The following is a 16,032-nucleotide window of genomic DNA, read 5'->3' as shown; positions in this document are numbered from 1 at the left end:
ATTTCAACATCAGTTGCTTCAAGTTACTCAAGAACTGTATTATTTGCATAATTCATTAGTCATTATTTACTGTACTTATTTTAGCAGAATGGAGCAATTTTAAGTGCCGTACTATATAAACTATACAGTATATACACTATCCAGGCATAACATTGTGACATTATAACTTTATGACCGGTGAGGTAAATAACACTGATTATCTCTTCATCATGGCAGCTGTTAGCGGGTGGTAAATATTAGGCAGCAAGTGAACATTTTGTCCTCAAAGTTGACATGTTAGAAACAGGAAAAATGGGCAAGCGTAAGGATTTGAGTTTCACCAGGGCCAAATTGTGATGTCTAGATGACTGGGTCAGAGCATCTCCAAAACTGCAGCTCTTGTGGGGTGATACTGGTCTCCAGTGGTCAGTATCTATCATAAGTGGTCCAAGGAAATAACAGCGGTGAACCGGCGACAGGGTCGTGGGGTCACGGGCGGCCGAGGCTCATTGATGCACGTGGGTAGTGAAGGCTGCCTCGTGTGGTCCGATTAACAGACGAGCTCCTGTAGCTCAAATTGCTAAAGAATAGAATAGTCTTTATTTTTCACATATGGAGCACAGAGGGTTAAGGGCCTCGTTGAAGGGCCCAAGAGTGGCAGCTTGGCGATACCGGGCTTGAACACCGATCAGTAACCCAGCACCTTAACCACTGAGCTTCCACTCCCCCTGAAGTTAATGCTGTTGATGCTCGACGGGGTTTTGGCAGCAAAAGGGGGACCAATACAATATAGGGCAGGTGGTCCTAATGTTATGCTGATCCGTGTGTGTATGTGGAGGCGGGTGCGTGGACGAGCGACTTTTTGTCGTATCAAAATTGTAAAATTGCAAAACCTTCTGTACTCAGTAATTACACTCCTACTACTTCAAGATTTCACTACATTAATTCCACCCATTATAGAGGCTGCATTCATCAAAAATCTTCCCTTTGTTGTTTTCTTTCAGGCTTTCATTCACCAAGGGCCACTTCCCGAAGTTAGCCGAATGTGCACATTTCCACTACGAAAACGTGGACTTCGGGAGCATACAGGTAAGATTGTCTGCCACTTCTGTTGCAGAAGCACCGTGACTCAGCATGTGCACATTAAAGGGTCGGGTTTTAACGCGGGAGCGAACGGAGCGTTGGTGTGTTTCTTACAGAGACAGCTGGCTACCAGTGAAGAATAAAAAGCAGCGACAGATATAATTAACATGCCTCACAAACGAGCAGTAAAGCTCTGCTCCAGCTGTTCCTGCTTCCTCTGGGTGAATTGGGGGAGATATAGTACACACCAGTATAGGTCGAGTGTTTCCAGGGCTTTTTAAGCAAATGAGTAAAACGTGTTACATGCTTTTTACGTTTTGGGTTGAATCAGACGAGCGTGCCTTATTGGGTTTATTTATATATTTATTTCATCGCTTCAAGCAAGGTTTACTGTTGCCTTTTCACATGTCCTCGTCTTTACAAGCTCCCAGCTTTCGTGATGCACGATATTGAATAGCACTCTTCACTTTTCACAATTTTTGACCCTGAATCCTGCTCATTTCTCTCGTTATGGCCTGTAGCGTCAGGGCATAGAAAGAAAAAAAGGCCTAAAAGGATTTGGAGGGTTGTGAATGGAGTCTTGTTGTGTAGAGACACAAGTGCAGAGAGATGGAGGACTCTGTGGTCTGTGGGCTCCTGTCTTAGGGATTAGGGCTGATAATGAAGTACAAACCAAGAGATAATAGAAGGGGAAGCTCCGGGTGGGAACAAAGCACAAGCTTTCTGCTTAGAATACTAATCCTGAACAAAGAAGCTCAGACCAAATCGTCTGGACCCCCTAATCAACTACTTATGACCACAGAGTGCACCAGTATATTTATAAAAAAGTGTATCTGCAGATTTAGATTTGCCGATTATTACATTCGTAGTTTGTTGTTATTTTTAGTTCTCGCTTCATTTGTTTAGAAAAAGACAGCGAATACAGAGGGGTTCACTTCAAATTTGTGGTCTAGCAGTATACACTACTGATTGGTTTGTGCTTTTTGAACATCCCATTCCATGTTTAGTTCACATTTTCTGTTATAATGATCTCCACTCTTCTGGGAAGACGTTCCACTACATTTTGGAGCTCATTCAGCTAAAGGGGTGTTGATAAAGTCCGGTACTTATGAACAGAGGTCGATCGATATGGGTTTTTTTTTTTTATATAGGATGCAGATTCTGTTCGGATCGATACGTTCGGCCGATTTGCTGGACTTCATCTCAGAAATTCTCAAAAAAACAGTTACTTAATAAGACGTAATACAGAAAATTGCTTAAATTAAACATTTACTGAACAACACAAGCCTCTCCAATCAGTGCACTTGTTAGCAGGATTCGTTACCCGAGCCAACCCGTAACCTAAACTACAGCTGGTTGAAGGATCGCTAACAACACAGTTCCAAAATAGATACTTTGATTCGCTTCCAAAAGTAGCATCATAATTAACCAATTCAATATATAAGGCTCGATTAGGTACGAAGGATAAGAACTTAAAACCCAGGACACACAAAGCTGACGGTCGGCCGTTGAGAAATGTCCGGTGGTTTTTGAGCGTCAGCTTTAGTTTTTTCGGTGGGTTCCGCACTGTTGGCTCTGGTCGGACACGTCAGCTGTTTGTCGGCCGATTCCGCATGTCGTCGGAATAAAAAGAGAACATAGAGACACTTCTGTTATCGTTCTTGATCTTGTCTTCGCAACTTATCCTGATAACTGAAAAAAGCTACACAAATCCGTAATGATGTAAACACTGCCTGCTTCATATATATTCACAGTTCTAGCTCTTACTACTGCCCCCTGCTGGAATGAGAGAGTTATGTTCTCTCACACAAGCGCAGAACATACACTCGCGGTTTGGTGAGTCAGCTTAATTTGCAGCACATTAGAGGAGGATGCACATTAATTTAAAAATGCCCAAAATTGGCCCAATCAATCGGTCGACCTCTACAGATGAAGGGATTTGTAGTCGGAATCTTAATATATTAAAAGCTCCATTATTGTAATTTACTTGTAAAATTCACTTTGAAAGTTGCACAGATGCAGATTTACCAGGCTTCTGATCATATCAAAATCTCCTTACTATTGTGGTTTGAACTTCATCCTCATGAAACATTGACATGAAATTCTCTTCAGAAGGCCAGTGTTGCTGTAGGGATTTGTTCCAGTCAGGTAGGAGCCTGTCCTGAGTCAATATGTTTAATCTGTTTGTCTTGGTCTTTAAATAACCTGTAGGTGTGGCTCTTGTTTGTCTGGAATGGAAAAGACCCTTTGACGCAAGGGGGCCAGAGTTCACCTGATGTCGTATCTCGTTGGCCTCGACTGAAAGGTGGAGGAGAATCTGAGGAAGTGTTTTTCTCTTTGTTTTTGTAGATGGAATGGAAATCTTTAGGCAGGTTCCATGACTGAATAAAGCCCACAGTTCTATCAAGACTTTTACCAAGACACATTTTTTCCTTACAAAATATCAGGGCAGCTAAATGTGCTTCTAGAAGAGCACCGACATTTCCTTCTACACGTACAGATATTGATGTTTGGCAGATTCGACTCGCTATCTTCTAATGACACTGTTGGCACCGCACAGGATTCATTTCGTGCCTGCGATAAACAACAAAAGTATTTTGGGATTTTTAAAGATGCATCTGTGAATGTGCTTTTTTTCTGCAGTTAAGAGCTTGATGAATGCAGTTTTGTGTGTGTGTGTCTGTGTGTGTGTGTCTGTGTGTCTGTGTGTGTGTGTGTGTGTCTATGTGTGTGTGTGTCTATGTGTGTGTGTGTGTGTGTGTGTGTGTGTGTGTGTGTGTCTGTTCCAAACCAATAGAAATTGTTGATGTTTCCAGATTTACTTCTGTTCCCTGCTAGAATAAAAAAACTATAAACCTGTGTGTATCTGTGAAGGCGGACCTCACTAGTACTTAATGTGAAACCAGAACCCCACAAGTGACCAAAAAACCCCAACATGGTGAAAATTTTGTTAACTAAGTGATTGTTTTGAAGACGAGTTTTTGATCATTTTCCGTAAGTCCGTAAAGCCACTGGAAAGGGTGGACCCCACAATTTGGCACAAAACCGGACCCTGTTATAGGACAAATACAAATGTGTGTGTGTGTGTGTGTGTGTGTGTGTGTGTGTGTGTGTGTGTGTGTGTGTGTGTGTGTGTGTGTGTGTGTGTGTGCGCTTCCAGTAGAGGGCAGTACCTGATTGCTCTTGCTGGAGGGTAGCAGCAGGGAATCACAGTGACAGAACATGACGTAAATCCTGCCCCTTGCTGCTTCGTAGGCAGCTCATAAATTCACAAAGCCTACTCCAGATTCAAAGCCTGTGTAAATGGAGGTCAGGAGCGAAGTCTACCTGTGCATCGTGCTCGGTTAGCACGGGTCTCTGTTTCTGCCGTTCTGTATTTCCGCTCGCACGCTGCATGGCGTCCTCCTCACAGTGCTTTATGAATGGTTTGTAATTACAGGCCTGAGTCGAGTGTGATTGTGTTGATTTGGTCTGAGATGCAGCCAGAGGGGTTCCCACTGTGAACAACACACTTGCGTGAATAAAGCGAGCTGGTTATCCTAGCACTCTTTTAGATCTTATTAAAACGCCTATCGGGCTGTTAACCTTCAAATTTGTCTTTGTCTCCCAGTAAACCGCTGGACATTTTCATCGCCACTTCGACCAGTTGTACAACAAAATACTTTTAATGGGGTCTGAAATCAACATTCCTCCTCGAATCCCATCCGAAACGTGCTAAGCCGAAAGCGTCAAGTGACTTGCCCGTGCCGACTCGGATTAGGATCCAATTCCCGCTTCCCGACCGTCTGTGTGCACTCTGGAACTTGCTTTGCATTTTACATTTCAGTGGACAGTGGTGTGTGTGTGTGGTTGTGCTGGGGGGTGTATTGTTTCTGGCTTTGCCATTGCACACAATGATTGACTTGTGCTGCAGATCTTTCCGGAGCTGTCACTGAAAGCATGGTACCTGGCACTGCACAGGAACCACACTGAGTCAAAGTAAGACCGAAGCCGAAGTTTTAGATTTAGTTGATATTTAGTTGAAATCTGATGCTGCCAACTGCAAAATCAATAGACAGGCGGTGGCAGAGGGTGTGTGTTTAACCCCCTCGGACTGTGTGGGCTAACCTCATGGACTGTTAGACCAAAGGAAATAGTTTCCATGGATCCCCTCCTAACCTGCTGAGTGAGAGAGTGTCTGTTAGCGAGTCACTGTGAGGGTTTTACAGTGGCTGTGACTGTGCCCATATTCCGAACACACTCCAATGCCAAAATCTTGATGCCCACTGAATAGATGTTCCTCCAACTTTGATTCTTAGTGTCATCATATGTATAAGTATACTGTGTGTTTATACTTCTATGAACTAGACTTTCCTCTAGGGGTGTCACCAACTAGGGATTTACATAGTCGAATCAAATTTGTCTTGCCCAAGTGTGTGTGTGTGTGTGTGTGTGTGTGTGTGTGTGTGTGTGTGTGTGCGTTATGACACCAGATAGTCTAATAAAGTATCACTGTCAAGTAATAGACGAAACTGATGGTGCCTTTTTAACTTTTTAAAGTGAAAAACAATGCGGATAAACACTCGTAAAACGATTCCTCATATCATTTTAAAGCCACTGTGTACAAAACATCGCACAAAGATATCAAAGAAAATGTATACAAACATTGTTTGGATCAATAAACCTTAAAAAAAAAAAAAAAAGAGCGAATCAATCACTGCGGAAAGGCCACACCGCGGACAGGATTTGCATTTCGCACGTCGGAAAATCAAAGGAAAATCGGCTATATTGACAAGTACAGCGCAACAACGATGTACCGAAAAACAAATCACAAATTTTTCACTTTACAGAATTAAGTAAGAACAGAATACAGTAATCCCCCGTTTTTCCACGGTTCGAATCTCCAGTTTATCAGAGAATCGCATTTACCACATAACTAATTAGATTGGCTGATTTTCCCAGTCTCTCATGGATAGCACGATAGACCAAAACACTTATAGTGGATAGTTTTTATGGAGTTTTATGTTGAATAATGACATTTGTTAATAAAAATATGATTACTCATTATACAATGAAGTAAAATGTTAATACAGTACAGTACTGTAAACATAAAATTTTTGCGGTGACGTCTATTAATCAAGGTTTCTCATTTATCGTAACCACCGCAATAAACTGGGGATTACTGTGTACCTTCACATAATCTCCCAGACATTAATTATTTAAATCCCTGCCTTCAAGATGCTCCGGTGTCCCTCACAGATCAGGGGACGTGAAAATTAAACCTGTCACTTAAAAATATTTATTAAAAGCTTCTATCTGTTCAGATTTTATTTACATTATTATAATAATAGGTAGTATATTGACTAAACCAGTGGCTCCTTCTATCGAAGCATCGAATCTTTAAGTATTTGGTGTCACCTCTACTTTCTTGAAGTATATAGTCTTTAGATAGTTTAGATAGTCTTTAAGTATATAGTATATAGTCTTTTTTAGTCTTTTTTTTATATTTCTTGAAGTTTTAGTCTTTTTGCTTTATTGTGTATTGGTGGTCGTTCAGATTTGATCTGCTGGTTGACAGTTACGTTTGAGCTCCAAACCCAAGCATGTGCCGTGGCTTGAACTCTATGCTGCTTTATGTGTCCAATCCGGCATGCATATGTATAACAACGGCCAAAAAACCACGCGCAACCACCTTCTTAAAGCTATCGCTCTATCTGTATCGGTCCATTTCTGAATCTCCCTCTACTTCTTTTATACGGCCTGTGGAGAGAGTCAAACACTTTCACCTCGTAGCAGTTGCAGACAGCATGTGGGCTCTTTAAGATATTAGACAGCCTGGAGAGAAGAGGCAGAGAGAGGCCACCTCCACCCCAGGGGTCAGTATGTCTACTGTCAACCCCCATACACATCAGTTTGATGTTCGAGTTGTAGTGCTTTCTCAAGTGGAGCCACTTAGCAGCATCAGGCCTTGTGCCACTCCAGTTAAGAATGCCAGTTAACCTTAGGGAGGGGAAATCATTCAGTTGAAATGAATTGAGAAATGAGAAGATGTCATCCTCTCGCCCTCTGTCCGTCCTCACTGCAGGACAGGGAAACCCGGTGTCTCCTCTCCGATTGGAATGGTCAGCTGTTTATTTTCAAGCCAATATTAATGTGTTGATCTGCACCATCTGCTAGTCTCGGGCAGACTGTTGGAAACGGATACGGATTCTTGGCCGTATGTCGCTGCCCAGATTCTTGCGGCACAGGAAATATTTGGTTGAGTTCTGCTTTTAGTTGACTGATTGCTTTTATTATTCTGTCGCACTGAGATCCAAAATAAAGCTAACCTGCCCTGCTTTTTCACTCTGCCCATTGCTTATGCTGTCATTTGCCGCTTTCTTTTTTTTCAGTTGCTGAATATATTGCATTCTTCCTCGCTTCCTCAAACAGCTTTCAATGAATCCCTATCCAGCCCACTATCGGTGCAATGATCATTTTTTTTTAATTTTTTTTTTATCAGATTATAGTAATATTTCAATATTAAATATTCAATACACAAAACTGATCTGAAACTCACACACACACACACACACACACACACACACACACACACACACACACACACACACTCAAATGTGTTACCGAACTGTACAAACTGAACACACACTCATTACTCATCTCAATCCATTTCACCATCATTTATCTATTATTATATATACTTGACTGTATTACACTGTTTACATGCTGTTTTTTTTCACCTCTCGACTGCTGCTACTGCTGTTTCTTGCATTGCATATAAATCGAGGGACAGCGCATGTAGGACGTTTTGGAGACAAGGTGAGGGAGGAGAGGTTGAGATGGTTTGGACATGTGCAGAGGAGGGACATGGGGTATATCGGTAGAAGAATGCTGGCTGAGGATGGAGCCACCAGAAAGGAGGAAAAGAGGAAGACCAAGGAGGAGGTTTATGGATATGGTGAGGGAAGACATACAGGTAGTTGGGTTGAAAGAGGCAGATGTAGAGGACAGAGGGGTATGGAGACGGATGATCCTCTGTGGCGCCCCTAATGGGAAAAGCCGAAAGAAGAAGATTGTGTTTGTTTATATTTACTCTCAGTTATAGTTTTTCATAGTTCTCTTGGCACAGTACTGTATATTCAGAGTATACAGTGGGTTTACTGGTCAGCGCTATCTTGGGTTATGTGTATTGTCTTGTGTTGTCTGTCTGCACTGTCTGTCTGTACTGTTTTTCGTCTGCACTGTTTGCACTCGGTTGCATCGAGCACTTTACGTAGCTTTGTGTTGTGTTGTGTTGTGTTGTGTTGTGTTGTGTTGTGTTGTGTTGTAGCGCTATGTTGTTTAGTGAAGAACCAGGGTTCTGGAGCAACGTTGTCTCGTTTTTACTGTGTACCGTGTACAAGTGTGTATAGTAGAAATTACAATAAAACTCTTGACTCTTGACTTGAATATTTTTGTGCACAAACACCAATGCAATAAAACACCATAGCATTTGTGAAAATGGGTATCTTTGGTTTCTTTAAAAAAAAAAAAAAAACAACTACATTCTCCTATTGTGTCCTTTTTGCTTTGAATGAAAAGTCTACTGCTGTTTTTGTAGCACGGTTTCCATTATAACGTGCAGACAAAAAAAACCCAACAAATTCATTAGCGTTCTGTGTTGTGATTGCCTCTGTTTTTTGGTTCTCTGGAAATCTCATTAATTAAGCCAACATGTGGTATCTGATATAGTAATATAAAATATATTAAGAATGATGACACAGGTAATTACTTTAACACAGAGTAATGAATATTTGAGTGGACAGGTCTCTGGGGAGCGTATGATTCTATAATAATCTTTTCTGATAATTGTTTTGTAGAAACATATGTTTTTGCCGCCTAAAAAATCATAGCAAGTCTTTTGCTGATATTCACCTACACTGTATATCACATGTAGGATTCTGGCAGTGTAATTATTTTTGCTTAACGTGACATTTGCTTTACTGATCCATAACTGCTGCCTCTTGTGTGTACAAGCTAATAATAAGTGCCATCCTTATTTATTATAAAAGTTGCTATTAAAGGTGTAACAATTCAATTTAGTCATGATTTGATTGGATTCATGATATGAACTTCTTAATTTCTGTTTCAGTTTGATTCCCCGAATATTTTCTGGAAAGTAGCGACCGGAATGACCCTATTTTTCTGAATCATATGTGCACGAAATAAAATATTCAACATTATATTTATATATACTTGTAATGCGTAACACTCGTAAGGCGAAAAAACTTCCCCCATATAAATGAATGTAAAATACGATAATGCGTTCCATGCCAAAAAAAACTAAAATGTTTTATATGTAACGTTTATTCAAAGAAAATTACTTAGAAATTGTTAAGGAGCGTAAATCATCTTAATCTTTTCTTATATCCCGCGACGAACCAACCTGGAATGCGATTCCGATTTGCGGAAAAAAACGAAATAACGCGTTTATTAATTCTGAATTTATGACACATTACCTAATTCTTTTTTACTAGAAAGCTGTCTAGAGACATTTGTTTTTGCCGACGCTTAAAAATTTGGTGAAAATGTGACGCCATTATCAGTGAATAAACCTGGTTTGGAAAAATGTGTGATCACAAGCAACAAACTAACATGCTAGCGGAACGAGTGCTAAACACAGACTCATGTAGCACTTATGCGAAATGTCGCTCGTTAAGGGAGCCGTTTCTTTGCAATTTATTTTGCTCGTTATGCGAATTACTCATTAAGCGAGGTTCCACTGTACACACACACACACACACACACACACATATATATATATATATATATATATATATATATATATATATATATATACTGTATATGGTTTGCACAGACTGGAAGCTCTGGTGGTAAAAAAAAAAAAATATGTGTCTAATTCTTCAGCACTTATTTTCCTCTGCAGCCTCTGAATTGATTGTATTCAGTTGTGAATAAACACCGATGCAGGTTTTACTCTGATATGTATTATCATGTTATATATTAGCGAACTCCGACCGGTTTTTGTGTTCTGAGTCATTTAGGAGTGGCGTTGTAGGCGTCAGCGTCCATAGAGACGTGGCCCTGGAAGAAGCGCTCGATCGTGAGCTGCCAGCTTTCGACTCAGTCTAAGCCAGAGTAGCACTGCAGTGGGTGTGTGTTAGTGTCTGCTCATGTGCACTCTCGACATGTGCGCTCTAACGACATGGCGTCTCAGCTGGTCCAGTCGAGTACTAATAGAGAAAACAAATGGCCTGGGGGGGAGGGGTTTGAAGCAGCAGATTGACTCTTTGAGCCCACCTCCTTCTGTGCGATTCTGTCCGCATCAGCATTCTGTAAAGCTTCAAACGGTCGATGAATGCGTCCGTATGGGAACTAAATAAATATCTGTCCTATCAGCAGCATGTGGGAAGCAGTATGCATCTCTAGTGCCAGTTGTGAATGTGGATTTAACGTCCATTTTTTTTCTGTTACTACCAGTTTCTTTTTAGGTCTCTGAAACCCCTGTTAAGAGACGGCAATTAATCACGGCTCATATCCATCGCAGCCCCGCTGTGAGCATTTCACTCCGCCTATGGCTGTTCTAAAGCATTTCCATTTCAATTACACTACTTGAACGCATTTCAATAACGTGACCTATGTTGTTATTCTGCTCCAGACACAATGCACTTTAGTATTCATGCTCCACTGTGCTTTTTGTACCACGTCAAATTCCACACGCAGTCAGATTTGTCCAGGCAAATTGTAATTCGATTTACTCGCACAGTTGGGAATATATGAGAAAAAAACTACTGTATATCATAATATTGACATTCGGAGCCATTTTACATCCTCAGATGTGTTGAAATATGTATTCTGTATATTTAAACCTTATCCTTTCAGTTATACCTCCTACATTGTACACTTTTGCGATGAATTGGGACGCTGATTCCACCCCAGGCCTCCTCACCCTACATCTGTACCTGACTTGACTAACACACTTTTGGCTGATGGGCAAAGATCTCCACAAGCACACCCCAAAATCTAGTGGAACACCTTCCCAGAAGAGTGGAAGTTCTTATAACAGCAAATGGGGACTTAATAGAAGGATTAGGGAGCACATAAGAATAATATGGTCAAAAACATAGCAAAAAACATAGCTGATATTAATAGCAACCAATCAGATTACGCTAGTTATATCAAGTTAAGGAAATTGAACTAAGTTGGTGTACATGCATCATTGTATATTTTGATGTACTTTTAAATCTTTCAAAAAGATTAATGCATCATAACAAACATATTTTTGCAATTAAAATCACACTGAAGTTGTTCACAAGTTGTGAAAACAGATTTAAACTTTAATGGCATCATTTAAATTTTTTTTTTTAAAGTTGAAGACCGGTGGTCCTCTGTGGGGTATAGTGTTTAGTTAGCACTTGTGCTACAAACAGATAATCAGCAGTTACAATTATTTTGTCCAAATATACATAACAGCTTTAATTGTGACCATAACAAACCTCTGATACCAGAATCTTTTTCCATAGTTGTCAAATAAACACAATTAATATCAGATTTAGGATTAATCTGTTTATTATCTAAATCTGAACATAATCTGAACATCTGTTTACCGTTCATCTGTTGGATTCAGCCTTAAGTAGCGGGACACTCAGATCTTCTGAGGTCAGAGCTTTATAGCGGGACACTCGTATCTTTTGAGGTCAGAGCTCTATAGTGGGATGTTTGGATCTTCTGAGGCCAGAGCTTTATAGCGGGACGTTTGGATCTTCTGAGGCCAGAGCTTTATAGCGGGACGTTTGGATCTTCTGAGGTCAGAGCTCTATAGTGGGACACTTGGATCTTCTGAGGTCAGAGCTCTATAGAGGAACACCCGGATCTTCTGAGGTCAGAGCTCTATAGCGGGAGATTTGGACTTTCTGAGGTCAGAGCTCTATAGCGGGACACATGGATCTTCTGAGGTCAGAGCTCTGTAGCGGGACACTCAGATCTTCTGAGGTCAGAGCTCTATAGCGGGAGATTTGGACTTTCTGAGGTCAGAGCTCTATAGCGGGACACTCGGATCTTTTAAGGTCAGAGCTCTATAGCGGGAGATTTGGATCTTCTGAGGTCAGAGCTTTATAGCGGGACACTCCAAATCATGTTAACCATATCTTTATGGAGCTGAACTTTAGAACTAGAACAGGTTTCGTCTAGATCAAGTGAAGGAAAATGTAATTTTAGTGAATCCAAAGACTTCTTATACAATTTCATGCCTTCAAGCTTGTTTTTGTCAATTTACTGTACATTAAAGGAGTAGTAATAACTCGTCTGTACTACATCCTAGGCTGCAGTTCCCTTAGATAGATCAAGTGTTATGTCCAAGAGAATGAAGAGGACTTGTTCAAATAAAAGGACAGGAAGATTGTAGCATAGCACTTTAGTCACTTGTACTGTCGGATAAATGCACCGTTTTTCCTGGCAGAAACATTTGACTTGAGCCAATCGTTGTCTGTGTTTTGTTGCTATAGTAAAAACTTCAAAGTGTTTATTTTTTAGGAAGCCAGTTTTGTTCTGTCTTCAAACTGATGCCAACATTGAAAGCACGCATTTCTTTAAAACAATTTCCCTTTCGCTGGAATTAGCAGCCCGAATGTGCATGATCCATGATGATGTGGTGTGGCATGGAAGGTCGGCATGGAAGGACTCAAGCGTCCAGCACAAAATTCTAACCTCAACCCCACTGAACACATTTGGGATGAACTGGCACACAGACTGCACCCCAGTCCTCCTCACACAGTTATCTGACTTCACTAATACTCTCTTGGGAAGAGCATTTAGGGAAACTTTAGGGACATCCCAGAATAGTGGAAAATGGTATAACAAAGGGAATAAATATGGTATGGCAACCAGCACATATGGATGTTAGTTACCTGATTAACATCGCTTTGGCCAGATAGATGTATATATGTATTGACCAGTTGTATATTAACTAAAGTTTGACCGATAGTGGATTTTTCCCATACCGATAACTGGGTTGGATCGTACTTGCCGAAAGCCGATTAAACAACAGATTAAGGATTAAAAATAAATAAATAAATAAATAACACTCTATGTAAAATAGCAATATTACAGAGAAATACAGTACTGAATAATGAAAATGTGTTAAATGAAATCAAAATAAATGTATTAATTATTAAATGTAATTATATAATTAATAAATGATAAATCCTAAATATAATGTAGCGCCCCTCATGCAGCGCGCACTCACGTGTAAAAACAGGACGTGGCATCACCTATTCGCCTTCTAGTTATGACAGCGAAGCTTCTCATACACTCCAGCAACGAACGCACACCGGAAAAACTATCTACGGATTTTTGGAGATAGCCGAAAGTTCCGGCAATCAACTATTGTTGCCGATTAATCAGCAAAACCGATGACCTCTGACATTAACAAAAGTTGTTTTGGTTCAGCATTTACATTTACATCCTTTTTTTTTTGCAATAAATTTTCCTATATATGTTATATTTTATATGTTATATTTTACATGTTATATTTTGGGTGGAAAATTATCTTTATGAAACTAGAGCTCAACAAAAAAGTTTTGTCCATATACCTAAAACATTTTCTTTCATAAAAAAAATCGCTTGGATTAGAACCTGGCTATTTGTAATAACAAACATTTTATCACTTGAGTGGAAACCCAGCTACTAATGGATGAAAGTGTACTGGATGCCTGTAATGCATGCCCTTTCAGTGCTCCTTTTTGCTTGAACAGTCTGGATTATGCAACGTTGCTGATGCAGTGTGTCTCAAGCTGCTTGACCAACGCCTCCTCCATTCTCCACTGTATTTGACCTCTCTCTCACTCTCACTCTCTCTCTCTCTCTCTCTCTCTCTCTCTCTCTCTCTCTCTCACTCTCTCACTCCCTCTCTCGCACTCTCTCTGCTGCTTTATTACATCCGTCTTTGCCATGCAGATATATTTCAGCTCTCTAAATGTGCCACATCGGGGAAACGGCTGACACTACCGTGGCCTCTTTATGTAAATGAAATGTATAGAAATATACAATATAAAGTAGATGTGAATAAAGTCTCCTGCCTGTGTTTGAAGTTTGAAACTGGGATGCACTTCTAATAATAGAGCTTTATATGAAGTGTGCTAGCTGCTGAGCTGGAGCTGGAGCGCGTGGTGTCAGCTTTTTCATTAATGCATCGAAAGCCTTCAGACAGATAAGACGTGGCCTGGTTTATTACTAGCATTTTTACTTCTTCTCACCCAGGACCAAAAGAAACAGCTCGTTTCGGCAGCACCGTTTATTTAGAGTTGCTTTGACGGTATTTAGGGGTTATGAGGTATACATTCCGGGGTGACACGGCCCTTTTTAAAAAGTCATCAGCCTAAAAGCAACACCCGCATCCTGCAAACACCTTTGTTTGCAAAGGTTATTGGACACCTGAACATAGGGATTGCTTTTTAAACATTCCCCGTTTAGTCCCCACGTGCCGTTATTACTCCCTCCACTCTTCTGGGAAGATGTTCCACTAGATTTTGGAGTGTGCTGGTGGACATTTATGTTCATCAAAGTCAGGTAGGTGAGGTGAGGAGGTCCGGGGTGCAGTCAGCGTTCCAATTCATCCCAGACGTGTTCAGTAGGGTTGAGGTCAGAGCTCTATAGCAGGCCACTCAATATCTTCCAGTCCAACCCATGTAAACTATATCTTCCTGGAGTTGGCTTTGTGCATAGGGGTACTGACTATGCTGGAACAGGATAGTCTTATCTTATCTTGCTACAGCTTTCAAGTCAAGTCGAGTCAAGAAGCTTTTATTGTCATTTCAACCATATATAGCTGACACAGTACACAGTGAAATGGAACAACGTTCCTCCAGAACCCTGATGCTACATAAAACAACAACAACTTTCAAAGGCATCCTAGATATTAGAAATATAGAACAGTTTGGCCAAGAACGACATAAGGCTGGATATATTTTATGCACAATGTTAATGCAAAATATACAATGAATGAATATTCCAATTAAGTAGCTTCGTCTGTTTGTATAGTTGTAGAGTGATCACTTATATTTTTTTATTTTATTATTATTATACCCCCAAAATGATTTGCTATTCTAAACCATGTGGCTTTTTTGATACATGAACTAGGTCAACATTTGAATGAATATTGCATGATAGTGTTGTTTATTCTTGTTTGCATTTGATTTCTTTTGATCCAGTTCATGAGTGTTTTTTTTTTTTAGGTCATCCGTTCTACCGGTGCCAAAAAGATATCTCAGAGATATCCCCAAAGCTTTACATTGATGGTTTATTCACTTAACTGTATACATGTTACATTATTCAGTGGATAGTTCATACAAATCCATTGTTTTCTGTAATAAATGAATAATTACTTGTGACAGATTCTTTCAAATTGCCTTTTATTTTTTGAGAGAACCATTCCCAACAAGTTTTCAGTATTTCTTGAACATGCTAATCGAGGGCTGTAGTGTCTGACGTAACTCTGCAAAGTCTAATATTGGGGTGAATTTGCTAGAACATCCACTTGCTTGAAATAGTTTGGAAATGGCCTTATAACCCTTTCCAGATTGATGGGCAGCAACAGTTCCATCTCTAATATCATTTCTGATTCTGTCTTTACTCTTTGGATTGAGTTAATATACACCTGAATGCTCGATACTGCTCAGCAAACTTCTGTAGTTAAGGGCATCCAAAATTTGATACGCGTTTGGATCACATGATGTAATGATATTTGCTTTGGTTTTATAAAATAACGATATAAAATTGTATTCAAAATCATGTTCATGATCATTTAGTGTAAAAACCCCTAATGCATTCAAATGTATTTCTTGTTTGTGAGTGGCCATGTAGTCTACGGTTTCTGTTTTATTGCCAACACACCAAATTGGCCAGTAAGCAAGCTTAGAAGGGTTTAAGATGTATCCAGTTTCCAGAGAAATGTGTTTTTTTTAATCATATATTAGCTACCAACATGGAACATTG

At 40.1% G+C, this 16,032-nt stretch overlaps 1 protein-coding gene across 5 annotated transcripts in view; it reads left to right on the top strand.

Moving 5' to 3' along the window:
• Positions 1-16,032, top strand: part of arhgap32b (Rho GTPase activating protein 32b) — a 134,000-nt gene that overhangs the window by 61,872 nt on the left and 56,096 nt on the right. For all 5 annotated transcript variants that reach the window (XM_046868562.1, XM_046868560.1, XM_046868559.1 and 2 more), the window contains one exon: positions 984-1,068. In XM_046868562.1, coding sequence (XP_046724518.1) covers positions 984-1,068 — 85 coding nt within the window. The remainder of the gene's footprint in view (positions 1-983; positions 1,069-16,032) is intronic.

This window comes from Silurus meridionalis, chromosome 15 (genome assembly GCF_014805685.1).
Source record: "Silurus meridionalis isolate SWU-2019-XX chromosome 15, ASM1480568v1, whole genome shotgun sequence".
Taxonomy (NCBI): Eukaryota; Metazoa; Chordata; class Actinopteri; order Siluriformes; family Siluridae; genus Silurus; species Silurus meridionalis.
Note: the sequence above shows the minus strand (reverse complement) of the source record. Positions and strands in the feature narration are given on the sequence as shown.